Source organism: Moschus berezovskii, chromosome 27, assembly GCF_049115385.1.
Source record: "Moschus berezovskii isolate FMDL1 chromosome 27, NW_MosBer_1.0, whole genome shotgun sequence".
Classification (NCBI taxonomy): domain Eukaryota; kingdom Metazoa; phylum Chordata; class Mammalia; order Artiodactyla; family Moschidae; genus Moschus; species Moschus berezovskii.
Window position 1 is genome coordinate 42,170,723 of NC_142486.1, and position 21,412 is coordinate 42,192,134.

General features: G+C 52.3%; 1 protein-coding gene across 11 annotated transcripts in view; it reads right to left on the minus strand.

Moving 5' to 3' along the window:
- Positions 1-7,757: 7,757 nt before the first annotated feature.
- The window catches only part of LOC129545172 (liprin-alpha-1-like), a 37,491-nt gene continuing 23,836 nt past the window's right edge, over positions 7,758-21,412 (minus strand). For 7 of the 11 annotated variants that reach the window (XM_088833143.1, XM_088833145.1, XM_088833149.1 and 4 more), the window contains 6 exons: positions 19,393-19,524; positions 17,656-17,879; positions 15,636-15,849; positions 11,317-11,456; positions 10,301-10,473; positions 7,758-8,989 (listed from right to left, as the gene is read on the minus strand). In XM_088833143.1, coding sequence (XP_088689269.1) covers positions 10,344-10,473; positions 11,317-11,456; positions 15,636-15,849; positions 17,656-17,879; positions 19,393-19,524 — 840 coding nt within the window. In that variant the 3' untranslated portion in view covers positions 7,758-8,989; positions 10,301-10,343. Of the gene's footprint in view, positions 8,990-10,300; positions 10,474-11,316; positions 11,457-11,479; positions 12,169-13,275; positions 13,351-15,635; positions 15,850-17,655; positions 17,880-19,392; positions 19,525-21,412 lie in introns of those variants that run through there. The other 4 variants (XM_088833144.1, XR_016036624.1, XM_088833147.1 and 1 more) reach the window with 4 other exon arrangements.

Sequence of the window (21,412 nt, forward strand, 5' to 3'; positions counted from 1 at the left end):
CTGCACACAGCTTTCTCAAGAGGCAGGTCAGGTGGTCTGGGATTCCCATCTCTTTCAGAATTTTCCACAGTTTATTGTGATCCACACAGTCAAAGGCTTTGGCATAGTCAATGAAGCAGAAATAGATGTTTTTCTGGAACTCTCTTCCTTTTTCCATGATCCAGCAGATGTTGGCAATTTGATCTCTGGTTCCTCTGACTTTTCTAAAACCAGCTTGAACGTTTGGAAGTTCACGGTTCATGTATTGCTGAAGCCTGGCTTGGAGAATTTTGAGCATAACTTTACTAGCAAGTGAGATGAGTGCAGTTGTGTGGTTCTGACAGAATGTGGTCCACTGGAGAAGGGAATGGCAAACCACTTCAGTATACTTGCCTTGAGAGCCCCATGAACATGATGAGAAGGCAAAATGATAGGATACTGAGTGAGGAACTCCCCAGGTCGGTAGGTGCCCAGTATGCTACTGGAGATCAGTGGAGGAGTAACTCCAGGAAGAATGAAGGGGTGGAGCCAAAGCAAAACCAATACCCAGTTGTGGATGGGACTGGTGATAGAAGCAAGGTCCGATGCTGCAAAGAGCAATATTGCATAGGAACCTGAAATGTTAGGTCCATGAATCAAGGCAAATTGGAAGTGGTCAAACAGGAGATGGCAAGAGTGAACGTAGACATTCTAGGAATCAGTGAACTAAAATGGACTGGAACGGGTGAATTTAACTCAGATGACCATTATATCTACTACTGTGGGCAGGAATCCCTTGGAAGAAAAGGAGTAGCCATCATGGTCAACAAAAGAGTCCGAAATGCAGTACTTGGATGCAATCTCAAAAACGACAGAATGATCTCTCTTCGTTTCCAAGGCAAACCATTCAATATTACAGTAATCCAAGCCTACACCCCAACGAGTAATGCTGAAGAAGCCGAAGTTGAACGGTTCTATGAAGACCTACAAGACCTTTTAGAACAAACACCCAAAAAAGATGTCCTTTTCATTATAAGGGACTTGAATGCAAAAGTAGGAAGTCAAGAAACACCTGGAGTAACAGGCAAATTTGGCCTTGGAGCACGGAATGAAGCAGGGCAAAGGCTAATAGAGTTTTGTCAAGAGAACGCACTGGTCACTGCAAACACCCTCTTCCAACAACACAAGAGAAGACTCTACACATGGACATCACCAGATGGTCAACACCGAAATCAGACTGATTATATTCTTTGCAGCCAAAGATGGAGAAGCTGTATACAGTTAGCAAAAACAAGACCAGGAGCTGACTGTGGCTCAGATCATGAACTCCTTATTGCCAAATTCAGACTGAAATTGAAGAAAGTAGGGAAAACCACTAGACCATTCAGTTCAGTTCAGTTCAGTCGCTCAGTCGTGTCCGACTCTCCGCGACCCCATTCAGGTATGACCTAAATCAAATCCCTTATGATTATACAGTGGAAGTGAGAAATAGATTTAAGGGACTAGATCTGATAGACAGAGTGCCTGATGAACTCTGGACGGAGGTTCGTGACATTGTACAGGAGACAGGGACCAAGACCATCCCCGTGGAAAAGAAATGCAAAAAAGCAAAATGGCTGTCTGAGGAGGCCTTACAAATAGCTGTGAAAAGAAGAGAAGCGAAAAGCAAAGGAGAAAAGTAAAGATATAAGCATCTGAATGCAGAGTTCCAAAGAATAGCAAGGAGAGATTAGAAAGGCTTCCTCAGCGATCAATGCAAAGAAATAGAGGAAAACAACAGAATAGGAAAGACAAGAGATCTCTTCAGGAAAATTAGGGATACAAAGGGAATATTTCATGCAAAGATGGGCTCGATAAAGGACAGAAATGGTATGGACCTAACAGAAGCAGAAGATATTAAGAAGAGGTGGCAAGAATACACAGAAGAACTGTGCAAAAAAGATCTTCACGACCCAGATAATCACGATGGTGTGATCACTGACCTAGAGCCAGACATCTTGGAACGTGAAGTCAAGTGGGCCTTAGAAAGCATCACTACGAACAAAGCTAGTGGAGGTGATGAAATTCCAGTTGAGCTATTTCAGATCCTGAAAGATGATGCTGTGAAAGTGCTGCACTCAATGTGCCAGCAAATTTGGAAAACTCAGCAGTGGCCACAGGACTGGAAAACGTCAGTCTTCATTCCAATCCCAAAGAAAGGCAATGCCAAAGAATGCCCAAACTACCGCACAACTGCACTTCTGGTTTGGTAGATAGGTTAATTTTATTACCACAGATGAGTCATAGACTTTTAATGGTATAATTTCTTTGCATAAAATTTTGCCAGCGAATTTAAAAGGTAGCAAATAAAAGATCAAATTATTTTGAGGTTATGAGCAATAATGTTGTCTTTAGCTTAGCCTTTGAGAATATGTAATTGTTTAAAAATCCATTTTCAAGATGATAAATGGCCCTTGTGACTGCTTCCATGGGTTTTTTAATTTTTTCCTGAATTAATCATCCTTAGTTATTAAAAGCAGACCCTCACGTCTGGGGACATGAACCACGAGTGGGTTGGCAACGAGTGGCTGCCCAACCTGGGGCTCCCGCGGTACCGTAGCCACTTCACACGGAGTTCCTTGTGCACGCGCGGACGCTGGGCCATTGGACCAGGAAAGCCCTTCGCGGGCAACTGAGCACGGCTGAGGGTCTTCACGGGTCAGTCAGTGCGAGTAGCTCTTACTGGTTGGCGGAGAGATGTCTGCCTGTGGCCAGCTCTAACTTTATTCTCTTTCTCTTGGAAACAGAAACAGTTTCCAGTGTGGAATTATGTGCCTGTGAAGGTTGAATTATGACCGAAAAGAACTGGAAAGGAAAAGAGAAGAAAGCCAGAATGAACTGAAAGGCTAGTACAGCCCTATTTCTTGCTTCCCAGTGTATAAGCAGCCTCAGTGATGTCCTATTAGAAAGAGAAATTCAGGACACGCTTTCCGTGGAGAAAAACACCTTGCATCATCACAGAGGAGGAAGGGATAGAAAGGACTGTGTTTGAGATCGACCTCTGTGGCCGGAGAACTTGTGCTCTGTCCTTGGGCTCACATCAGTCTGCAGGTGATGTGTCCTGAGGTGAGAGCATTTCCCCACGGCTCCAGGGATTTCCTTGTTACTGTGCCATGTGTCCTGTTCTACTCACAAATGCTGCTGCACGCTGCAGATAACTCCAGCGTCGAGAAGAGCAAGACCTGCTGTGCACGCATTTAAGTGTGAAGAACACTGCTCTGGCCTCTTGTCAAAGGACTGGAGGAGGCAGAGTGGTCCTGTGCCCAGGCTGGAGGGAGTGGCCTTGAAGATGGAGTGGGAGCTTCTTAGCTGGGGAGGGAGCAAGGCGGAGGCGTTTCAGTTTCAAGGCGGGTGGGGAGGCCAAAGTGGGCGCGGGCTGTCCATGCAGGGTCTCCCTGGGGGAGCGCCTTGCTGTGTGCGCGTGCCTCTAAGCGCTGGAGTTCAAGGAAGCGATTTTAAATAAGGTGTTAGCTGCAGGACGTCCCTGGTGGTCCAGTAGGTCAGAATCATCCGCCTGCTAATGCAGGGGCCATCAGTTCGATCTCTGGCCTGGGAAGGTCCCATACGCCACAAGGCAGACAAGCCCTCGTGCCCTCGAGCCTGGGCTCCACAACAAGAGAAGCCACCACATCGTGAAGCCCGCCCATGATAACTGGAGAAAGTCTGCACACAGCACCAAAGACCCATCACAGCCAAAATGAAAAGAACCTTTCCAAACAGATACTACCCATTAAACTCAGGGTAAGACCTCCCCGAATGTTCAGAAAATAGATCTCTGGTAACAGTAGCAATAACAAAACTTATTGAGCGAGTCCAGGTACCTTCATAGGTTCCTTCATTTAATCCTTCCTAGAGCCCTGTGCGTGTAAGTGCCATTTTCATCTCCAGTTTTTACTAAGAAGGAAAGTAAAGATAAAAATATGGTGGGGGAGATGGCCCATTTGAAGGCTCTTCTAGCTGTGATTGAGTTCATTTGTGTCATAAGAAAACATTTAAATTTTAGTCCCCCTCAAAAATATTTTATATTAAAACATTGGTTTCCACTTAGGAATGGTGTCTGTGAGTTGTGTTTTGGGGAGCAACTGGATGACCTTACCCTATTCTAGGGCCCGTGTGCTTTGGGGGACTCTTTCATAAGTGTATTGAACACATACAAAACGTGGATTTCCCCTGACACACTCGCTCACTCCCACATTATAGTCCTTCTCTTCATTGGAACTAGGGAGACTTGAGTTTGACAAGGAGAATCGGACACCTGAAAAAGCATCCGTTGGCTCTGTCCCAGCGTGAGACGGAACTGGTTATAGCTTGAAAATGTTTCCATGGCAAATGACAGTGTGTTGTATTATAGAGCAGGAGCCAGTTTCTCCAAGGTGAGAAGGGAAACCTGCTGTCAGGAGGAGTGTCCACCCGGGCAGCCAGGGCAGTCCAGTTAGGGTCCAGTCAGGATCCTGGCACATGTGTTACCCCACCCTGTGCCACACTCCTCTGTCCCCAGTTTGGGCAAATCCGTCACCCGGTCATCACAAACAGGGTCAGATACACGTGGACAAAAGTGCAGTGGCAAACTCAGCCGTTTTAAAGGGCTGCTGGCTTTTGGTTTTTGTCCTTTGTTTTAAAATCTGTCTTGTTTTCTGTCCTGTAATTTCCAAGGATGATGATAAAAGCTTTAAGAGGGCACCTTCTTGGAGGAAAAAATTCAGACCACAGGATGTCCGTGGCTCAGCTGCTGGGCGCGCAGAGGCTCTGCCCGCAAACGTCCGGGTCCCGTCCTCTCTGCCCTCGCCCTCGGGGCCGCCAGAGAAGATGCAGCCGCCCGGCAGGTGACAGGTCGGGCGGCATGCGCAGCCCTGGGCTAGAATGGTGATGAGCTGGAATGGCCTGCTTCCCAGGTGACAGGGCTCCTTTGTGCCATTGCATGCCCAAGGGTCAGTGCTCCACAGTGAATCCCATCTGTTCATAAACGTTCAACCGTCATGGTGGTGGTTTTTTTCAAGTTCTTGTCCGGTTGAATACTAGCATACTCTTCCAAATAATAAAGCTGAGACGCGTGTGTGTTCTCAGAGCATTAGATCGACACCCGTGCTTGTAGAGATGTGTGTGTGGCTGGCAGCTCTCAAGAGCTCTTTCGTGAAACGGTAGGGTCGCTGTCAGGCCGCACCAGTTGCCCCTCAAGGGCTCTGCGCGCTGGGAGGACCCCGAGTCCGTTTTCAGCGACAGCAGCGTCCACCTTCCTGTCCTCCCCCGTCCTCACCGCAGTCGGTCCCTTGCACACTGTCAGTCGATGGGGCGGAGGAAGAAGCTGAGGCCGGGAGAGGTCCTGCCCAGAGTTTGGCCAGGCCGTGAATACACCGGCCTGGCAGTTGTCCTTTCAGACCCAGCTCTGGTTTCCCTCTGACAGCCTCTCTGCCAGAGAACGCTGCTACTTCAGGCTGGGCGCTCAGGGCCGCTGTGTCCCCACTTGATGGCAAGACCGATGGCCAGACAGCCTGGGCCGGGGTCGGGCTCTGCGGCTCAGGAGACGCCCTGTGCCCCACCCGCGACCCCGCAGTGTCCTGTCCGTGAGAGGGGCGTCTCAGCGGCTCCTTTCTCCCCGGTTGGCTGCGCCGGCCACACTGGGGGTTCCCAGAGGGAGTGTGCGCTCAGCCCATGGGAGCGGGCCTGGAGGGTCTCTTTGGTGCCATTTGCTCCTTGTTATTAGCCCTTCCCATGAGTAGATTCATAAGCTTTGCTCTCACAGAGCAAAGTACACTTAGGTAAAGCCTGTGCTAAGCTGGGCGCTTTCGGTGAGGAGGCTGACGGGGAAGCGGCATCATCTCTTCCCAAAACTCAATCATACGCGTCACCAGGGGTGAGGGGAACCCAGTGACTCTCCTTTTTAAACTGCAGTTTTCTTCCAAGGAGCATGCAGTTCATTTGTACAAATCTTAACCGCAGCTTAGCTTTCAGTCGATTGAAGAGTCTAACTGCTTGCATTTTTATTTTCCACTCTCATTATAAATCCAACATTTCCCTGTCAGCTGACATGGTGATGTAGACGTTATTAGAAACAATCCTAGAAAGAGGCGTTGGGAATATAACATATGGGAGATGACCTTTCACAAACCGCGTGAGATAGGCAGGGCACACACTGTGTAACTGGGTTGTTTTCATGGCTTTTGAAGTTGCAGTGCAGCAGGTGTCCGGGGCTCCTAGAATCAGAGGGTTTACACAGCTGGCCTGCTCCATCAGTAGCCCCCGCCGTATTCAGCCCTCTCTGGAACCCTGGCCAGAGACTCATCAGATGTGTTCCTGGAGGGCCCAGGGAAAGACAGGAAACGTTGAATCGGGAGCAGCGGGTTTCTGCTAGGGGGTTATGGAGATTTCTTAGTCAACTTGGGCGTGGGTCAGGGCTGATACGTTGGGCCCTACAGCCTGTGTTGTGTCGAGAAAACAACGTCAGTGGTGACATTTCTGAGGGAGGCTGAGACTGAGTTTCTGCTTTCTCAGATCAGCCCCGTGCTCAGCCCTCCCTGAAGCGGCCAGGCCACCGGGCCCCGGCCACTGACCCGCAAGTAGCCAGTCCCTCCCCAGGTCCCGTCTCACTGACCGTCCTGAGGGCTGGAAGAGAGGTCCCGCAGCCCTGTGAATCTGGAGGTCTAAGGAGAGACTTGCAGCTGCTCACGTGGAGGAGCTGTCGCCATGTTGGCGTTTCTGTCATCAAGTGTGCCGTTGCTGCTCTAGTGTGACAGCCCCACCCCGGGTGGCAGGGACCCCCAGATGGCAGGCTCGCTCTTCCCGGCTCATCCTCCCTCTAGAAGGTTCCCCAGACCCTCAGTAGCAGTGGGCGCTGCTGCGGGTGTGAGTGCGTGTGTCCTCGTGCCCCGTGTGACGTTGCACGGCGAGCCGCACTGTGTTTGCACGCTTCCTCCCGCGCTCGTGGGACCAGGCAGCGTGGCGGGAACTCAGAGGCTGGATTCCGCTACAGTCAGGACTTGCTCCTGCTGAGCTTCGGGGTGAGTACTGGCCGGCCTGGTCCCGCGGGGGCACGGAGGCCACGCCCTGGGAGTGGAGGGTCAGCGGGTCTCTGGAGGTCGGCATGGGAGAGCCCTCAGCAGCAGAGAACATGACCTTGGCACCTGGCTGGCACCGGACTGGTCAGAGCACGGCCCGAGGCTCCCGCACATCCATGCGCACGGGTGTCCCTCCCACAGCGGCAGTCCTGCCAGCCATGCCCTGCGTGCACGATCTTGGAGGGAGCAGAGCCCAGGGTGTCAGGGTTCTCGAGGCTGCCCTGCCCTGTGCCTCTCCGTGCGGAGGCCAGCGTTTCTCACGGAGGTGCACCGGCACCTGGGGCTCGGCCGCCGCTGAGGGGCCACCCTCCCTTGCAGGTGCTGCTCTGGGCGGTCCTCTGGTGGGGCCGGCCCGGGGGCCCAGCTCTGCTCGAGCCGCTCTGAGGGCAGGAGGCTGTCTGCTCTGTTCTGTTCCCCTCTCAGCTAGAAAGCTGGATTGTGTTTGGGGCATTTTTACCAGCAGCTTTTAGCTATATGTCAGAATAAAGTCCGCCACAGAGATCTCTCCTTGATCTGCTTGGTCCTCCGTGTTTCTCTGAATTCTCAAAGCCCCTGAAGCCCAGAATGGGGTGGGGGTGGGGGTGTCTGGAGGGGCAGGGGCTCAGGCACCAGCCGCCATCCCAGGACTGACTCCTCTGTGTGTTTCTAGTTTACCCCCACTACTTCTACAGGTGATTAGACAGCGTCCACGATACAACGGAGACTACATTTTCAACTCAATGCAATCTTTAATCTGTTGATACTTGTTATGTGGGCCCGAAGATATTTTATTACAGGGTTTTTAATCAGACCCTAACCCAGCATCAGAGGGTTCCCCCAGCATCAGACGTTTGCCCATAGCATGAGGTCCACTCCAGCATCTGACGCTCCCTCAACATCAGGGCCTAATCCCGTTTCAGACCCTAGTCCAGCATCAGAGGTTCCTCCAGCATTAAGCCCTCCCCCCGCATCAGACCTTTCCCAAGCATCAGGCCCTCCCCCAGCATGAGACCCTAGTCCGGCATCAGGCCCTCCCCAACCCTCAGACCCTCCCCAGGCATCAGACCCTTCCCAGTATCAGGCCCCCCACCTCCAGGATGAGGTGTGGCACCCCACTCCTCTGACGCTCCTTAGCACACCCAGGCAGCCCCAGTGCAGCAGGACAATAGCTCTTGCAGGAGGTGCATTTTTAGGAATCACCTGCGGAGCAGCAGAAGCTGGGGTTTCTTTCAGGTCAAGGAGAGGCAAAGAAGAGGCACTTGTGCAGGAGGCAGTGGTGGCTGTGGGCACGTTCCCCAGCTCTGCTTCCTCCCCGTGGGGGCTTTGCTTTCCTGCTCCCTCATGGACCCCAGGGCGGTGTCCTTCCAGATTCACGGTCTCCGTGATGTCTCAAGCCCAAGTCCTGAGTTGCGTCCCAGTCCTGCATGGCAGAGGGCTGGGAACACCCAAGCTCAAGGGCTGAAAAGATCCCGGGGGATAGCCGGGCCCCAGAGGGTGGCAGGGCAGGGGATGAGGGTGGCCGCCCACAGAGGGCCCCGCAGCAGCACCGGAAGGAGAGCAGTGATGTCTTAGCTCACTCGGGGATGCTGCCTGGCCGAGCACTCAGGGATGTTACCGCCGGCAGCTCTGGGGACGCAGGAAGCCCGGTGAGTGACACGACTCCACTTGGGCCGTGTGGGTGGGCACTGCTGACCATGGCCTCGGTTTCCGTTCCGGTTCCACTGTCCCTCCGAGGACTGACGGGCTCGTCTTCAGAATGGCACAGGTATTCTCCTTATGTGGGTGAGCGCATCCCTGCTTGTTTCCGTCAGCACTGCTGTTGCTCATCCTGCGTCTCCCTCTTTACAAACTGTGCTCGCTGCTCTTCTGGTTTAACTTAGGAGCAGCCCTTATTTTCTGCATTTCCTAGTTGTCAGCGTTCACTGGGGCTTTCCAGGTGGCGTTCGTGGTAAAGATCCTGCCTGCCAATGCAAGAGATAACAAGAGACGGGGGTTCGATCCCTGGGTCAAGAAGATGCCCTGGAGGAGGGCATGACAACCCACTCCAGTATTCTTGCCTGGAGAGTCCCCTGGACAGAGGAGCTAGTGGGCGACAGTCCCTGGGCTTGCAGAGTCTCAGACACGACTGAAGCAGTTCAGCACACACTCAGGTTTTAGTTCAGTCGCTCAGTTGTGTCCGAATCTTTGCCGCTCCGTGGACGGCAGCACTCCAGGCTTTCCTGTCCTTCACTGTCTCCTGGAGTTTGCTTAAACGCACGTCCACTGAACCAGTGATGCCACAGGACCATCTCATTCCTGCTGCATCCACTGCAGAGGCGGCGGGGATTCGGCAAAGTGCCCGGTCCCGCCGCGTGGGTGTGAACCTGCCTCACCACTCCCTAACCGCGGGGCCATGTCTCCTCTGTAAATCGGGAGGTGGCAGCCCCTGCTTGCTGAGGGGCACGCGCAGCCTCTGGTGCACAGTCAATGCAGCATCCCTCGCAGCGCTGTATTTCTGAATAACAGGGAGAGATGTAATAACCTGCTCCTTTTCCCCTCTCGCCCCTAAACTGTGCTCCAGACCACATCTGCGTTACCTACCCCTGTACATCCCACGCCCAGCACAAACAAGACACTCAGCAAATATCTGGCTGGAGAGGCAGGAACACACCCTGCCCTCCAGGAGATGGCGCCGAGCGCGGTGGGGGCCTGGTGATCACACTGTGTGCTGAGGAGCCCCCAGGGGGACCCGCGCGGCTGTGGGGTGGGGCGGGAGCCGTGGGCAGAACCCCTGACGAGCTCCGGGGGGTGGGGACGGTGGCAGGAAGGAGGGGGCTGTTCCTTGTGGGCTGTCCACAGATTGTACCTCACCCCTCACGGATGAGCACTGAACCGTTTCCAAACACCTGTCACTGTTCTGGAGGAAACAATCATTGCCCTGCTCCTTCCTACTCAAGCAATTTCGGAGAATATGTTTCTAGCATTGGAGTAGAAACATTTGCGTTATTCATTCCATGCTCCCTTCAACCACCCATCCAGCCAGCCATCTGTTCATCCATCCATCCACTCACTCATCCATCCACCCATCCACTGACGAATTCATCCATCCATCCACCCAACCACTCAGTAACTCATCAGATCATCTCAGACCCACCAAGAAGACAGACGCCTCCTCCGCTCCTGCTCCCAGGAGGACCCCCAGCCTGAGGGACAGGTGCCTCGTGGGGATGACGGGGGAGACACAGAAGGGACATGCCTGCAGGCCCCCTAACTCTGAACGGTGAAGCACCCACCTGGTCCTAATGCCTCCTTGCCGGGGTGTCCAGGCCGGCCCTTTTACTTCTTTTGAAATATGCGGCTGATGGAGTACCGGATGCTTTTGTTTTTTGCCGCTTTGTGTGGCGAGTCCTGGCTGCTGCTGCTGCTGCTGGGGTTGCTCCCGGGGCTGTCCTGGGAGCCTGTCAAGCTTCGGGGAGAGAAAACGACCGTTATCCGGCACCCTCGTGCAAACACACACCAGTCCACAAGACCTACTGATAGAACTGGGCACCCGGCAACACCCGCGCCTCAACCTCGCAGCAGACCGTGGAGTCTCCTTCACCAAGCACACTCCACACGAGCAATGCGGGCTCCCGGCCACAGACAACCACCTCGGGAAGCTGCAATTCCCTGCCTCTAGCTCTCGCCCAAGGAGGGCTTGACTCCAGGCCAGCTGGTGCAGAGGGCGCTCCGACCTTCCCTCAGGGTCGCTGCTCGGCAGGTGACGACACTCCCAGAGGACGATCTCCTCCGCTCTGGGCAGTCCCCCTGCCTCCCGCAGGGTGACCGCCCCTGGCCGTGGGGGGAGAGCGACGGACACCATGCAGGGCTGCTGGTCAGGAGACCACACGTGCCCTCCATCGAGTGCTGCCTGGCTCAGGACGGGAGCTCGGCAGGTGGTGGTCTGAATGAGGACAGTGTCAGTCACGGGAGTGGACAGAGTCTCCTGAGAGGAGACCCCTGAGGAAAAGGGAGGGACCCTCAAGGGTGAACCCGAGAGGCAAGGGGCCGCCACCATCAGGAACGCACCCCGGGCCGGGCAGACCTCTAGCAAGAGCAGGAAGAAAGCTCCCACAGGAGTCAATCTGTTGAGATGGACCTTTCCTAAAATCACTGAGGTCACTGAGCCCTCCTGCCCCAGCACCTGAAGTCCACCACTAAACACAGGCTCCGAACCCAGTGGGATTCCTGTAAAATCATCCTTGCAACTCTTTCAAGACTAGAGGCGCAGGGCTCCTGAAACTGATGCCAAGGCGCGCAGGCCCCTTACTTGCAGGCGTCCCTGATGGCCTCGTGGCTGGCTGTGTGCAGTGCCCCCGGGTGCAGCTGGTCCAGCTGAAGGGACTGCGGCGAGGCAGGGGTCGAGGTTGTGCCTTCGATGTCTCCTACCTCTTCCGGGATAGCTGGCAGCTGAGGGAATGAGGTCAGTGTAAAATTGGGAAACAAAAGACTGTCGGAAAAGGCAATCTCACAGGTTTTACATTATAACCAGAAACTTATTTGAAAATCTATTAGCTATGCTTTCCCCCAAGTACAAAAGAAACCCTTGTCATAGCTTAACGCCATCTTAAAGGACTGTCTTGTTCAAGAGAGGCAGGGCTATGGGGCAGGAGAGCCCCCGACTGAGTGCAGAGACCCCGGACCAGAGCCTCCCTGCAGCCGGGCTCTGCCCTCCCTGGAATCCCACAACCAGATGGCCCTGCCGGGCAGGAGGGCAGAGCGGTGCCAGCACCGTGAACCCTGCATGGCATGAACTGCCCTGTTGAAAGGACTGTGCTCATCACCAGACGCTGCTCAGAAGCACCAGTTGCAAGAGTAAGAAACCTCTCAGCAAAGCCGTCCAGACCTTCCTGTTTGAAGGAGGAAAGGACACTGCTTGTGCCACCACCCAAGAGCATCTGTAGTGACGATGCAGGTTACTGGAACCCATCACGACCAGAGAAACACAGAAAAGGTACCTAACCCCTCCATGTGAACACCACGGGTCTGGCTTGTATTTCTCGGGAACACACAGACTGGGGGCTACACCCTGAAGTGCTCACACGCAGTGCGAGTGTAACTTGCTCGCTGTGGTTTCCATACAGCACCCCTAGGCCTCACTAAGAGGTGATCTTGTGTCAACCTAGAGCAGAGGAATGGGGAGGGAGATGTGAGTTAGGTGCAAAGGGGAGGGGACATATGGGCCCCTACTGCTGGTCCATGTTGGGGTTTGACAGAGCGGCACACCCAGGCCACCCACCCCAGGGTGACGGCGCTGCCTGAACTGGAGTACGGCTGCCCGAGGCCTGCGGGAAGGCGCCAGGAGTGCTCGGTCAGCGGGCTGGGAGCGGGAGAGGGACGAGGAAGGCCAGCCCTCGGGGCACTGGACTCCAACAACAGGGGCTCATCCAAGTGACCCTCCGAGGGGAGCGGCTCCGAGCTCCCTCCTGATGCTCCCTCCATCAGGGATGCCGTGATGGACACGAGAGCCTCAGGAGGAAAGCGGGCTGGACGGGACCACGGGTACGCGTCCAGGCTCTGATCAGACCAGTCTGCACCGCACTGCTGTGTGTGCGAGCCTGGGCACGGTGCCCAGCCTCTCTCAGCCTCAGTGTCCATGTCTGCTGAATGGGGATAACGGCAGCCTGGACCTCACCTGGGTGTCTGCGGGATGAGATGACAGGCTCGGAAAGCACTCGACACGGTGCCCGGTGCACAGAGTCTCCTGCACACTGCTACCCACCGTCAGTAAATTGGCTTCCCGCAAATCTAACATCTATGCCTTTTAAGAAAATCTAACAGTCATGTCTTTCAAGAAAACACTGAGCGGAAATTCCATGGTGGTCCAGAGGTTAGGACTTGGCACTTTCACTGCCGGGACGTTGGTCTGATCCCTGGTTGCGGAACTAAGATCCCATAAACTGTGCAGCATGGCCAAAAATATAAGGAAATAAAATTTTAAAAATAACCAATAATACTATGTCTATTATAAATAAGCATGAGATGATTAGAAGGCAAACAAGTGGGAGAAAGGCAAACTGTTACAACTGTCCCAACGAATGACCTATTTCCAACAGAATCATCAGCATATTCTACGTGGTGGGTGAGTTTCATGACTTCCATTAAAACGTCAGTTATTCACCAGTACATAACCACATAGTGTTCACTCACATTAAATGACAAGGACTATTTAACACTTCACAGAGAAACAAAGGCATGCTAAAGTATTAAGTAGTTTACCTTTCAACGATGCTTCCTTAAATCACTAGGCTGAGAGACGCATGCAAAGAAATGAAGAGGAACCACATTTATTGCGACTCTGAAGCTAAAAAGTCAATCAGTATAGGCAAAGACAGGAAAGCAAAAAAGACTGCAAACATACAAGTGAGATGAAGATTTAGAGAACACGTAACTGGAAACACAACATTTTTTTTTTGACCACAGAAATTAAATAAGCTACTGAAGATTTACTAGAGAAACACTATCAATTATCACTCAGAAGATACAATTCCATTACAACATCATGATTTAATAAAGCACAGCATTCTGTACAATAAAGGGCCTTAACAGTTGTCTATTCTCAGCCAAACTTCTCTATCAGTTAGTTTCTCTCAACAAAAACCATGTTCAACGTTAAATTAGTAATTTAACTGATGAGGAAGTTACCATAATACCTATTTCAACATTGAACAAATCTAACCACTTATTGGACATTAATGTAAAATCCTTACATAGAATTTGATTTAAAACTTCTCAAAATAAATTCATTAAAGCAGGTTCCCTGTGAAAATATGTAAGAATGAAAGCTAGCATAATAGCAGGGGCAGTCTTTACATTTTATTAACCACAGAAGATACTGTTTTACAGAGTCTAAGAGAGACATTAACTGTGCTAAAGCTGATGAGATTGAGAGTCTTAAATACAAGCACCAACACAGAAAGGATATTGTGTCAAAAGTCCATTAAATCTACACTTAAGAGGGTCATTTCTTTATGTAAGGATCATCTCATTTATGAAGTACACATGTTATGTAGTTTAGGATCCATCTACATTATGCTTGTGACTGCATGCTGCTGCTGCTAAGTCACTTCAGTCGTGTCCGACTCTGTGCGACCCCACAGACGGCAGCCCACCAGGCTCCCCCGTCCCTGGGATTCTCCAGGCAAGAACACTGGAGTGGGTTGCCACTTCCTTCTCCAGTGCATGAAAGTGAAAAGGGAAAGTGAAGTCGCTCAGTCACATCCGACTCTTAGCGACCCCGTGGACCACAGCCTACCAGGCTCCTCCGTCCATGGGATTTTCCAGGCGAGAGTACTGGAGCGGGGTGCCATTGCCTTCTCCTGTAACTGCATAGTGAGACGCTAATTCAGACTGACTGCTATGGGGGAAACACATCGCTTAATGAGACATGAAGACACAGCACAAACCCGACTAGGGACACACGCTGGGGAGCACAGCACCGCTATGACCAGAGCAGCGGGAGGACGGGGAGGGGAGGGGGATGGGCGGACGACGGCTGACTGACGACTGACGGACCGTGGTCCCACTGACAACGACTACGCAGACAGAGGATGAGACAAGAAATCAAGACCAGTGACGACAGCAGACACACATCGGAGAACTCCAACAGCAAGGAAGACACAGACAGAACTGTTCTTTCACAGATACTCGGAGAGAAATCAAGCATGAACCCACAGAGAAACCGTCAAAGAATTTTAAATTTCAACTACTTAGCCAATGATGCAAAAGATAAAAACAGCGTGTCAAAAGACCACAGCGTGGACTAGTTACCACTTCACATGCCGCGAAAATGATTCACAGTGAATTTAATTACATGCTGACTAACAGTGTAGCTAACATGAAACGGGTGGTAACGGGAAAAGGTGATAATGCAAGTGCACTTACAAAGCAGTGCTGAACACGTGGTTTCATGGGGTAAACAGCAATGCACTCACACAACCTAAGCTAAACATGGAAGCAAGCTGGGACACGTGCTTTAGAGCCACACACTCTGTCGCCAAAAGCCCTAGGTCGTCATCCTGTTTTTTGACTCGGAAGAGTGAGGAAGCCCGACTTCTTCCCTGGGGCCCTGGGGCCCCCGGCTTTTAACCTGGTTTCACACGCAGAGCTGGCCTGAGCGCGCGGCCAGGCCCATCAGCAAGCAGACCAGTTGAGATTCTTGGGTTTTGTTCCCACCGCATGCCCTGCACCCTGCAGCCAGGCATCCCCAGTGGAAAATGTGTGGCACGGTTTGCACACGCCATGAGAGCTGCCCATGGTTACTTTCACAAAGCTGCCTGCTCCCTGAGAACAGAAACTTCCCTGCAGCTGCTGTGCCCAGCACAGGCCAGGCCCAATGTGCTGAGTACATTGAGGCAGGCTCTGACTGAGTTCATGATGACATGCTAAGCCAGTGGTCCAAATATCAAGACTAATCTGTCACTGTGCCATTATGGAATGATTACAGACTAGGCAGTTTTAAAAATCTTAGACCTCTGAGCATAGCAAATGTATCTGATTTTCTTCTGGGTAAAAAGAGAAAAAACAAACAAACAAAAGAAAACCAGTGTGCTGGGGGAGGGACGCGGCAGGGAGGAGGCAGACACATACCCCAGTCGTGTCTACTTCCCTCGGAGGGCTGCGCCGCCTTCTTTGGGGCTTGGAGCGCCCACTGCTGGGCGAGCAGGAGCCGGCAAGCGAGGAGGCCGGATCCAGGTTGAGGGAGCTCTCTGTTTTACAACGACGGAGGTTGCCTAAGCTCCCCCTGCGCACCCTGCTCTCAGTCTCCTCGGCCAGCAGCTCCGTGTTCTTCTCTTTGATCAACCTAAAATAGAATAAAACCCGTCACCCGCCTTTGTCAGCAGAGGAGTGTGTCTGGACAACACATTTGGGCTGGCATTCTGTGTCACGATTAGCAAATTCCAGGAACACTTGCTCAATTAACATCTCAGCACAAAGGTTCAACTTTCCCTCTTTTGAATATCCTCAAACTTAGAATAACTTAGCACTGAGTCTTACCAGGTGGCCCCGATCATTCACGTTTGATTTCCCTTATTTACTCTAACTTTCTGACGGGCCTGGGTGGCGACTCTCCCCCTGTGAGGGGACACCTGACGTTGACAACCTCTACCTTCTCCCTGCTCTCAGGGCAGACATGCACGTCAGTGCCTCAAGTCTTTCCCACTGGGAGTCGGGAACTCTGTACGATCAAAACAGCGATGCACGAACAAGCTGGAGTTTCTAAACACAAGTCTCCAGACCAGATGAAGTGCTGAGTTGATCTTTTTTGTGTGTGAGGTTGTATATGTACAGACGCATCACTTGATGACGTTCTCCCCCAGCTTTGTGTGAGTTTCTGGATTCATGCCAATGTGCCGCATTAACCTAGAATTCACGGTTACTGCTCTTCTCCCCTCATGTGCCGTGGAGGATGTTACACAGCAGTTTAAACACTCAATTATGCAGATAAAAGGACTTTCAAATTAAAATACAAGATTCTCACAGGAACTAAACTCTCCAGTTGCACTTCTGCTTATACATCCTGAAAGTTTTCCACTGTTGATAACAAGCTGATGGACAGAATTTACCATTTACATCAAGTCAACTTGTTGCATAAGGAAAAATCACTTTTACCTGACAACTTGCTGTAAAAATAAGACTACTAATATATAACCGGTCATTCCATTTTTCCTGCGGGGACGGGGAAAGACAATCTTTCTGAGCTCGTCTGTGCTCAAACACGGCCCACAGAGCAGTCTGTCTATGGCGTCAAAAGTGCAGGCGGCACCACCTGCGTTTGCTGGTTGTGCCGTTCACCCCCTGCCTTTCCCCCGGGCTCCCCACGCTCGGCCGACAGGAACGGGCACCTCGGCCTCAGCTGACGCGACGAGAACAATCTGAGCAGCAGCTCTGCCGGGTCCTGTGCAGGGTCGCCGGCCTGCGGCCACTCTGAACGTGGACTCGGGACAGGGGAACCGCTGTGCGGGTGTGGCACCAGGCAGGCCTCGGGGCCCCCAGCCAGCCGGCTGTACCCAGGCCCAAGGCCCCTGCTCACCACCAGGCGGGCCTTTGGATTCTATCCCCTTTTGTAAAATGTTATAACTGCCAAGAAGGTGTCTAAAGAAAACACCTTAAATATACTGATGAGATGAGAAAAACTCAAACACATGTCCTGGGACCACTGTCTTCCAACAAGCCAATCTTCACACTGTATTACGTGAAGAAGGAAAATGCAGATCTGAGTGGGAATCTGCCAACCCCAAAACCCCAGCTTTTCTGATCCAGGCGGCTTTTCACCAGAACGTGGGAGGCTCTGAGCGACACATGAGGGTGCGCCCTCAGTGCTGGAGGCTGCACGGGCCGCAGGGGACACCGCCTCAGCACCTCACCCACCTTGGGGCTCAGAGCTGAGGGAGAAAACCCCACAACGCCCCCCACAGACTGCTGACACCACACTGTGGACAGAACGCCCTGGCTGACTGAGCTCTATAATCAAGGGCAATCTTGGAACTGAAAATTCTTGAGGCAGACCTGAAGTCAGTTTTCTTACTATGGAACACTCAGACTTCTCTAAGAAGACAGCTCCTCAGAGAAACCGAGTTTCCGGGGAGCTGGGATCAGGCGCACCCACCGGATCTCTTCGTTGATGGCGTCCAGCTGCTCCTGAAGCGTCACAGTCAGAGTCTTGGCATCGACCTGCCCGCTGGGCGACAGGTGAGTGGCCGAGGTGAAGAGGGTGACCCCGTCGCCCTCGCCGTCAGACACGCCCTCGTCACTCTCGAACGCCTGGGCCACGTTGGCCAGCACGCTGGCTTGCTGCGCGCGCTCCCAGCCCTGTTCCTTCAGGGTCTGCACCTGGGCACGAGAGGACCACGTCTCGTCAGCGACATTCAGAGCAGCTCAAGTCTATCAGGAACTGCACACAATTTTACATGGAAGCCCTGACTGAGGATAAATGGGCCATGCTTAGGAGACACTGCCATCTCTCAAGCGAGCAGTACTGAAGAAACGGGCAGGAGGAGAATTCAGTTCCCACATGGCCTGGTGACACTCAGGCCTGGTGACTTAGCGTGGACAGAAGGCAATCCTATGAGGTTATTCACAAGGGAGGGCTGATGGAGTCAGAGACAAAAACCAAACATTAGAAAAATACATCCATGCCCCCATCAGCCAGGCTGAAGGAAAAGAAGGAAAAGCAATCCTTCAGCTCCGCAGCCGCTGGGTCCACCTCAGCTCTCATCACTTGTACTGGTTCACCAGGGAGGGCCGTCCTCGCAGGTTCCCAGCCCTCCGATTTCCAGGCTGGTCTGAACACCCACAGACAGGAGCGAGCAGGGGCAGCCAGGGGACAGGAGGGCCAGCCCCGCCGCGGCTCTCCTCTCGGGGCACAGGCCCTCGGCTGTTCTGGGCGGTGCCCCTCGCACCGCAAGGGCGGCTCTGTCCTCAGAGACGCACGGGAGCGTGCCTGTGGGGCCCGTGCCGCCCTCCCGCTCTCACACCTCACACCCTTCTCTCCGCAAATGTCCCCCCGGCCCCACTGTCACCCAGGTCCTGCCTTCTTTTCCCAGACATGACCTCAAAGCAACTGAGGGGCAGCCTCGAGAAGCTGGCTGGCTGGCTCCCTGTCCCCCGGGGTCAGTGCCCTCGGCCCCTGTCTTCGTCACGACCCCTCCCCAGGGCAGAGTCACCCCCTTCGCTGGCTCCAGGACCACCTGCCATCATTCCTGCTCCGCTCCAGCGAACCAGCTGTCTATGGGTTCACCCCCATCAGCCCGGTCAGCACATCCTCTCCCTTCCCGCGCCTTCAAATCGCACAACGGCAACCAGCAGATTCCTCCTCCAGGGCTCCCTGCAGCGCCTGCTGCGGGTCTCTGAAAGTTCCCTGAGAACGGCCTCTACTGTCCCCCTCCCTGCCTGGTCTCCAGCTCTCTGCAAGCAGGCGGTGTGCCCCGCCCCGCAGGGCAGCCCCCCGGGGGCTCCCAACCACTGGACTGCCAGCAAAGCCCCAGAAATAAACTCCTAAGAAAGAAATGAAGGGGTGAGGGTGGACCGCGAAGAAAGTTCGAGCACGGCGGCTGCTAACACTGGGGCCATCGGTGGATCCGGCTCACTGATGCTTTCTGTAAGGGTTGTGGGCACACACCTACGTCTGTTCCTTTACACACTGCCTGTGGATGCTGTCACGCTTACTGACTGGCATGAAATGCTGCTACTCAATCATTCGTAACCAGTAAAGACATTCACTCTGGGGCCCTCTTGGGAACAGTTTTCCAACTCCTGTCCTGGAGCTTTTCCCCACACACAGACCAGGCCGGGATAGGCCACGCCAGATGGGCCTCTTTGTAAAGGGGCCATGGGGCTGGCTCACCTTATCCTCCAGAGCAGCCATTCTCTCCTTCAGATGAAGCTGAAGCCTCTCATCTGATTCGGACACAAGCTTATCCATGGTATCTGATAAGGGTTTATTGTGTTCTTCCTTCACGTCTTCTCCCTGCCTTATCTAAAACAGGAAAAACAAAAACTCATAGACTTCAAGAGCAAAGTACGGTCCTTCTTTTATAAGCACCGGGGAGCCGCGACGTCAGCGGCCTCTGCCCTGGTTCCCGAGGCGGTCCCTTCCCACGGCCACCTCTGCTGGGCTCTTGAGCATCACCAGAGCAGATGGGCAGGTGCAGAGGGAGGCAGGGACTTCACTTGTCAAAGGTCACTCCCAACGCTTCTCTTTGGCTGAGCGCCTGGGGGACCTTAGTGTCACCAGCCATTACCTGTCGGAGGAGCTCGGGGAACAAGCAGATTTACACTCAGAAACAAGCAGACTTTAAAGGGGATCGGCTTACACACACGTTGGTAGAGGAAATTCCCAGTATATAAACAGAAGCCTGAGTCTGGTTTAAGGGGGTAAAAGGAATTCAAGTTATAAAGCAAAAGGTGAGAAAATTCATTTTGGGAAAAAAGCCAGTGGAGATAGACCTTCACATATTTTTCTTTACATGCAACATCACTTGAATTCTTTGAAATGACTGCTGTTGTTCAGTCGTGTCTGACTCTTTTGTGACCCCATGGACTGCCGCACACCAGGCTTCCCTGTCCTTCACTATCTCCCAGAAGTTGCTCAAACTCACGTCCATTGGGTCAGTGATGCCATCCAACCGTCTCGTCCTCTGTCGCACCTTCTCCTCCTGCCTTCGCTCTTTCCTAGCATCAGGGTCTTTTCCAATCTGTCAGTTCTTCGCATCAGGTGGCCAAGGTATTGAACCTTCACCTCAGCATCAGTCCTTCCAATGCATATTCAGGACTGATTTCCTTTAGGATTGATTGGTTTGATCTCCATGCAGTCCAGGGGACTCTCAAGAGTCTTCTCCAACACCTCAGTTCAAAAGCATCGATTCTGTGGTGCTCAGCCTTCTTTACGGTCCAACTCTCACATCCATACATGACTACTGGAAAAACCATGGCTGTAACTAGGTGTTCCTTTGGTGGCAAAGTACTGTCTCTGCTTTTTAATATGCTGTCTAGCTTGGTCATAGCTTTTCTCCCAATGATAATTCATGTTCAGATCAGTTCACTTGCTCAGTCGTGTCTGACGGTGCGACCCCATGAACTGCAGCATGCCAGGCTTCCCTGTCCATCACCAGCTCCCAGAACTTGCTCAAACTCATGTCCACTGAGTTGGTGATGCCGTCCAACCATCTCATCCTCTGTCACCCACTCTCTTCCTGCCTTCAATCTTTCCCAGCATCAGGATCTTTTCCAATATGAAAATTCATATTAAAAAACTGGAAATAATTACCTGAAGCAATTTCTAAATGTAATAACAAAGTTGGCAAGTCTGTCTTTTATAAAATGAGCATCAAGCTCATGGTTTAAAAAGCTGTTTTAGGACCTACTGTATAATGATCTGTTTGAGATTGGCCCTGTGTTAGAAATTGCTGAGGCTAATTGCTGGGTCATGGGTATTTATTATACTGTATTATAGAATTGGTATATGATTATACCACTTTTGTGCATGTTTGAAATTTTCCATCGTAAAAAATTAAAAAACAGGTTATTTTCTGTTAAAGTCTTCTCCAGCAACACAGTTCGAAAGCATCAATTCTGCGGTGCTCGGTCTTCTTTATGGTCCAATTCTCACACCCACATGTAACTACTGGAAAAACGATAGCTTTGACTATATGGACCTCTGTCGGCAAAGTGATGTCTCTACTTCTCAATATGCTATCTAGGTGTGTCATAGCTTTCCAAGGAGCAAGCATTTTTTAATCTCATGGCTGTAGTCACCGTCTGCAGTGATTTTTGAGCCCAAGGAAACAAAACCTCTCACAGCTTCCACAGTAAGGCATCAGCATTCAAATATTTTTAAAGCAAAACAAAAGTTTACTTTGAACTGG